General features: G+C 39.6%; 1 protein-coding gene across 3 annotated transcripts in view; it reads left to right on the forward strand.

Annotated features, from left to right (window-relative positions):
- The window catches only part of LOC144958817 (transmembrane protein 41A-like), a 39,306-nt gene that overhangs the window by 25,226 nt on the left and 6,580 nt on the right, over nucleotides 1-7,500 (forward strand). For 2 of the 3 annotated variants that reach the window (XM_078891034.1, XM_078891036.1), the window contains exons 2-4: nucleotides 2,795-3,203; nucleotides 5,650-5,806; nucleotides 7,290-7,451. In XM_078891034.1, the coding sequence (XP_078747160.1) occupies nucleotides 2,902-3,203; nucleotides 5,650-5,806; nucleotides 7,290-7,451 (621 nt within the window). In that variant the 5' untranslated portion in view covers nucleotides 2,795-2,901. Of the gene's footprint in view, nucleotides 1-776; nucleotides 1,347-2,794; nucleotides 3,204-5,649; nucleotides 5,807-7,289; nucleotides 7,452-7,500 lie in introns of those variants that run through there. The other variant, XM_078891033.1, reaches the window with a different exon arrangement.

Genomic DNA, 7,500 nt, shown 5'->3' on the forward strand with positions numbered 1-7,500 from the left:
AATTGATATTTGTAATGATTTTTTTATTGACTCATTAAAACTCGATAGCGAGGTGGTTGAATGGGAGCGATCCAACCGATTCATCAATCACATGGTTTGTTGCTGTCCAACGATTGGATATTTCTTAACAAATGTAAACACGCTGCTTTGTTTACAAATGTTATAAACATACCCATGTGTCAATCTGAATCAAATGACCAATCGTTATGTTAGATATTTCATAAGCTGTGAACACTTTTCACTAAGTGGGTCACTTTAAGCACATTTTGCAATGTGACCAATGACCTCGAGCACATGAAAAGTTATAGATCATGCCCATTGTGTGACACAAACCAAGAACTTAGCTTTATATCTGAATTGACAACATGCACCTCTTTGTATTTATTATTGTTTGTCTTAAATTCAGGCCATAGTCTTACAATTCCTTATTATTATCCACTTATCAGCCGTCTCTAGACACTTTTTTTTTAATTTGGCCAAAAAACACGTCCTTCAAATATCGATCGATTTAAATGACCGTCATCTTGTCAAAAACTCTCAAACCTGAGACATCGCGAGGTATTTAATAAAGTCCCAGGTTTGGGAGTTTTAGACACAAGGCGAGGGTCATTTAAATCGGTCAATGTTTTGAATGTCGAGTTTTCTGTCCAAATTGTCAAATACGCGTTTTTCCAGAGGTGGGCAGTTAACTGGTTAAATTTGAGTCATTACAAACTGATAAAAATCTACGCGGTTATCTTTCGACCAAGACCCTTCGCCCTTCTCGTATCACTTTTGATTGTTGCTTTGAGTTTCACAATTACAGCTGAATTTTGATCGTAAGATTCAGAGACTCACGTGCCGTCAACTTCATTCTATCTATATAGTATGGAATTCTGTGCCGATTATGGGTTTAGGTTGTTTGGTAAATCATTTATTTTTCTTTCTCGCTGTTGTTAGAGGTATTGATTTCATTTTTATTTTACGCGGTACAAAACAATTCACCAATTATACAGTATGGATAAATAACCTCATTTACTTTTGTGTATATAGAAAAGTTGGGGTCGTAACCCCTTACAGAAACTCCAGAATTCTTATCTAGTTATGTGAACTTATTATCTTTACAGTATACCCCAAAACTATAGTAGCGAAATGTTGAGCCTGTAGAACTCAATAATTAGAAAACAGTGACACTAAGGCAAGCTATATATATATATAGAAGGAGATCTGAAACAGTTTTTGATAAGTGTTTGTGATGTCGTACACGACGTGTTGTGATAGGAGCCATTCTACAATGGAGGATTATAGCAGTTGCTGCCCTTTAAGGGGCCGCGTCAGATACAACAGTGCATTTCGACTTTGTTATAGTAAGTATAGTAGTATTCGAATCTGAATCTATCGATTTTTGTTTGTTTGTTTGTTTTTTACATATCCCCCCCCCCCCCCCCCCCCCCCCCCCCCCGAAAAAAAAAGCAACGTTTGGTAAAGGTAACTTTTGGTTCACCTCCATACATTCACTCCGTATGTTTTACAATCATGCTATCTAAAAAAAAAATTAATATTCGTAGTTTTTACGAGACAAAAATTGTAGTCCCTTCAGTTAACTTATTATAGATCAACAATGTACTTTCACATGGTATAAATAACATTTCGAATTTCTTTGACATTATGTAGTCTGGCAGCAAAGTTCATTTTGATTTTGATATAATGACTTTGAGATGCTCATAAAGTTCTAACATTAGAACAAAAAATTTCGTCATTCTACGAATTGTTTGTAGTAGTTGGCAGGCGTGGTTTAAGTGTGCTGAATGTCGTAGAATTGAATGACTCCTTATTTATATATCTCTGTATTGTCGCTCATCGTTACCTGATGTGTGATTTGTGAGTTTTATTCACACTTGAAACCATCAAGTCCTCTGAAGTATTATCTCCATCCTTCATTTTTTGGGGCACAATTAAAAGAAAATCAATAGCAATATCACTTTTTCCTTTGATACAGCGACATAGGATTTAACTTTAAAAAATTATTAGGGTTTTTTTTTTTGGGGGGGGGGGGGGTTTCCAGTCCCTATTTGACACTAGTATGTATTTAGCATTCATTTCGCATTCAACCAACTTCATAATCACTCACCTCGGCTACAACAGTCGAAATGATCAAATTAAGTCAAGAAGGGGTTGAGGGTCAATCCTACGAGTGTGGCAGTGCTTGCGCGACAATGGGACATTATATGTGTGTGTGTGTGTGTGTGTGTGTGTGGGTGTGTGTGTGTGTGTGCGTGCGTGCGTGTATGTGTATTGGAGGGGGTGGAGGGGGTATTCCGTTCATTATTAATTTAAGTATGCACAGGCCCATGTTTAATAATGTCCAAAATGGCACACACGTATTCAACAATACTTGGTTATAACGAATTGTTACTTCCAGTCCCATCGACTCCGATGTAAACGAGGTTTACTGTAAAGTGAGTTCTTGTACTAATCATGATTCCCACAATTTCAACATCGATTTTTTAATTATTATTATAAACTCAGTTGGTAGATCACTCGCTTCACAGCAAAGGGACCGAGATCGATCCCGGGTGCAGTCGATATTTTTTTTATGAACCCCCTGTCCACCCAGGAGTGAATGAGTCGCTGAGTCTCTTAGATTTGGCGGGAAGTACTTTGCGATAGACTAGCTTCCTATCCAAAGGATAACAAACAATTGCTATTGTCCGCTTCACGCTATAGAAACCGGGATAAACTCCGGCACCCTGGCTCTGAAGGTGCCCACTACTTCTATCACTTTAATGATTATTATTATTAATTTCATTCTCAGGTTTGCAACTTCTCCCCTGTTACAACGAAAAACACCAGCTCATCCCAGTTTACCCCCGTCCTCACACTCAGCAGTGCAAGCTGAGAAAACAGCAGCAACACAACAGCATGGCGAGTAATGCCAGCAGCAAACACAACCACAACCACAACCACAACAACCTCCAACATACTACTGCAGCTCGCACATACAGCAACAACAGCACTAGTCGTCGTGGTGGTGGCGGTGGTAGTACTAGTGGTAATGGTGCAGTTCCCAGGAATGGCGATGGAGGTAGGGGTAGTGGACCTACCAGGATAAAAGTGGATCCGAATAAAGTGTATTCTATTCTATGGCTGCCCGTGGTCGTAGCCAGTGCCACGATAGGATTGTATGCTTTGTCAAGGGTGTTTCTGGAAGCGGCCGGCAATGGGTGAGTCCACGTTCTCCAGATTTTTTCTCTCTTTTCATTATATTTCTTCCTGTATAGGGTAAAGGACGATTTGAAAGAACTGGGCCTGGAGGAGAACGATAATATATGAACCGAGATGCATGAAGATGTGGATTTCATTCATTATGGCAACCCTGCACAATGCGGGATAAGCTGAAAGAAGAAGAAGAAGAAGAAGAAGAAGAAGAATTATCTGTCTTCCTGTTCTTCTTTGTCCTCACCAAAATATTTCTTTTTGTCTTGTGTGGCTATGTGGTATGGCACTCTCTCAGTTCGAGTCCCGCATCGTTGAGTCCTGGGAAAAGGCTCTTCACTAACATTCCCTCAGGTGTAAAATAAGAAGTATCTGACCGTTAACAGCGTTGTCTCTATTGGGGAAAAAGTGCAATATCGCCTAACTGGCGTCATGTCTCGTCCAACATTTTTAGTTTTGCTGTGGGCCAGGGAGGGACCCCTTGTAAAGCGCTTTTAGCACGTTCAGTGGATATTGTCCTATATTATAAAAGCTCAAGTTTTTTTTCTGTACTCGAGTCGTATGTTTCGTCTCTTCCATCATCATTCCCTCCAAAATCAGCCATTAACTGAATTGCGGCTTTGTGGCGTAGTGGTTTGTTCGGTTTGTTTTTTTTTTTTTTTTGTTTGTTTGTTTGTTTTTTTTTTTGTTGTTTTTTTTTTATTTTTTTTTTTGTTTTGTTTTGTTTTGTTTTGTTTTTTGAATGGGTTTTAAGACACATGCGATACATTTAGATCATAATTTGAGCACCAGTTAAAGGGAAGATAATGGGATAGTCAAAATATTCTAGATTTACAATTGAAAGCACGTAAGCAAAGGCAAGACAAAGGGGAATGGTTCAAATAGGGAACAGGTGTAAATTCTAAGAGCACACTGTCAGTGTACTTAGTTTGAGATCACCTATAAGTTTCATCCAGACACAGGAACAGGATCCTACCAAGAGGATTACACTCATATGTTTACAAACGTACTATATTTATAATTCAAAACAAAAAATGTAACTGTTCATAATAGAGAGATGCTTTACAAGGGGGAAAAATACCATCTCCAAAAACTATAACTATAGATTTGACTGTTTCCCTCCAAGCCAAGGACTCCGGTCAGGGCCAGGACAAAACTGACTGAGTAATCCCATTCCAAGACAAAGTAGTATCGAATGGCTACACCTCTATTTTGAATCTTTTAATCCATTCTTCAAAGTCTTTTCCTGCCTTATAGACTGTCTCGTAGCCTCCTGATAGGCTTGTCACTGGACAGTGGATGACGATGTGGTCCATTGTCTCCGGGCCTCCTTGGCAATGACGGCATGCATCTGATTCTCTCAGATTCCATCTATGAATGTTAGCTGCGGTTCTGCCATGTCCTGTCAACATGCGGTTGGAGGTGACCCAGCATTTTCGGCTATTGCAGAGAAAGCCAGGTGTTCTTTCTGTTGGGTCGGGTATGATGTCGCCTCCCCTGGGGCTGTCTTGGTTCCACATCGACATCCATTCCTCTTTCACGTTGAAATGTTGTCTTGAAGTTTTAAAAGGTTTCCTTGATTTCAGTCTTGACGTTGTTGGGGCTTCTTCTAGGACCTCCTTCAATGGGACCCTGTCAGTGACCTCATCAATTTTGGCATGCATTCTTTGGTTTAATTCTTGTCTTCTGATCAGGCGGTGCTATGCCACTTAGTGTTGGGAGCCATTGGGTTGGGTCCAAGACAAAGACAGATAACAAACTCGGAAAACATATATAGAGGTATAGAAAACACAGCGAGGGACCTCCTGCCCAATGTGGGAGATCCAGAAAGAAAGAGTCCCACCCAGGTATTGTGGTTTGACACTCAATTTGCATGCTGTGGGTTCATCGTATGAGTACCGTTGCAGGCTTCTCATAGTTGATTCCTTGGAAAAGACACCTTTCTCACATTCTGTTCTTTCACCGTACTAAAAAATAACCGTTTATCTATTTTATTATTATTTTATTATTTATTTTTGCAGTAGGCTGAAGAAGGGTTTTGAGCCCGAAACGCTCCGTGTTTGATGTTTTTTTTTTTTTTGGTTTTTAAATTTTTTTTAAAAAGCTATTATATAAATTTGTGTCTATTACATATTATAACCTTCTTTTTATTAGATATTATAACCTTCTTTTGATACTCGTTAAAATCCATCTCAATACAGGTGTTCTACCGGTTTTTTTTTTAAAGAACACAATATGTGCCATTTGGTTAACATTGCATATACTGTGTTTTATTTTTTAAACAACCGCAGTGCTAATGAAATTCATAGAATAAAAATCGTCCGTTATAAAAAAAAAAATTTTTTTAAAATTAAACAACAACAAAAAAACAAAACAAAAAAACATTCATTGATTCATTCATCAATTCATTTTCTGCTATTTATTGATCTTTTTTTTTTTCTTTTCATACTCCAGCCACCAGCTAAAGTTTCCTAAAAGCATCGAGGACATTCGAGACATGACGGAATTTCTCTTGTCAGCCAAAAAGAACCACCCGTTCCATCTGCTCATGTTGTTTAGTGCTGGTTACATCTACAAGCAGTCCTTTGCCGTGCCTGGCTCGGTGTTTTTGGTGAGAGAGATCGCTTTTTTATTTATTCTTTTAAATTTATTTTTTGTTGTTTTATTGTTTGTTTGTTTGTTTGTTTGTTTGTTGAGTTTTTTTGTTTTTTTTTTGGGGGGGGGGGGGTTGGGTTTTTTTTTGTGTTGTTTTTTAAAATAATTTTTTAATTTTTTAAAATTTTATTGTGTGTGTATGTGTGTGTGAGAGAGAGAGAGAGAGAGAGAGAGAGAGAGAGAGAGAGAGAGAGTATATATATTATATATATATATATATATATATATATATATAGAGAGAGAGAGAGAGAGAGAGAGAGAGAGAGAGAGAGAGAGAGAGAGAGAGAGAGAGAGCGAGGGGGGGGGGGCACGGGTGTGTTTTGGGTGTTTTTTTTGTTTTGTTTAGTTTTGTTGTCTGTTTTGATTTTTTTTTTTTTTTTTTTTTGGTGGACTCAAAATCAAGTCAAGTCACAAAGGCAAGATGAAGGCTTGCGGTTTATTGTTTTCTATGAAAGAAGTGATTTGAAGTGGTTTGAAGTGAACTCCACATTCCCGTCTTGGGTTAGATCCTTTCATTCATCAATATCCGTCCAACTATCTATCTTTCCAATTATTCAACTAATCCATCCCCACGGCTTACATCAATAAATTTACATGCACGTTCAATCCATCCATCCATCCATTCATCCATCAACCCATCCATTCATCAATCCATCTAGTCATCCTCCTCTCCATCAACCAGTCGATCCATGCATCCATTCAGTCATCTAACCATCCAACAATCCACCCATCCATCAACCCACCTATTCTTCCAATCCATCTATTCAGTCATCTATCTATCCATCAGTCAACCCACTCACCCGTCAACCCAACCGTAAAACAATATCTGCAATCCATCCATCCATTCATCCAATCCATCCATTCATCCAATCCATCCTTCCATCCAATTTACCCATCCATCCAGTCACCTATCCACCAATCAACCCTCCCATCCAACTTCCTACCCAATCATCCATTCATCCATCCATCGATCAACCCACCCATCCAACCATCCACCTCCCCACCCACTCATCCATCCACCTACTCACCCATCCATCTACCCACCAATCCATTCAATCACCATTAAACCATCCAACATACATCGATCAACACACCCATACAACCATCCACCTCCCCACCCACTCATCCATCCACCTACCCATAGCATCCGTCCATCTATAGACCAATATATTCATTCATCATTAATCCTGTCAGCCAGCCATTCACTTATCCATCCCTCCACCCACATACTCATCCATTCCAGCCACCCACATACCCACCCATCCATCCACATCCACCTACCCATCCATCCATCCACCCACTTACCCATCCATCCATCCACCCACTTACCAATCCATCCATCCACCCACTCACCCATTCATCTATCCACCCACATACCCATCCATCCACCCACCTACCCATCCATCCATCCACTTACCTATCCATCCATTCATCCTCAGAACCTTCTAGCCGGTGCCTTATTTGGACCGTACATCGGTTTCATCCTGACCTGTACCCTAACTGCCATAGGGGCGACTTGTTGCTATTTGCTGTCCCGTACTTTCGGCATGGCTCACGTCGTCAAGTACTTCCCTGACAGGGTGCGTTTCTTCCAGGAAAAGGTAGGTGGATGCTTGCTATCGTATTCTGACTAAACGCATTTTACATTTT

Source organism: Berghia stephanieae, chromosome 13 (assembly GCF_034508935.2).
Source record: "Berghia stephanieae isolate SIO BIC M18660-M18661 chromosome 13, UCSD_Bste_1.3, whole genome shotgun sequence".
In the NCBI taxonomy this organism is placed as follows: domain Eukaryota; kingdom Metazoa; phylum Mollusca; class Gastropoda; order Nudibranchia; family Aeolidiidae; genus Berghia; species Berghia stephanieae.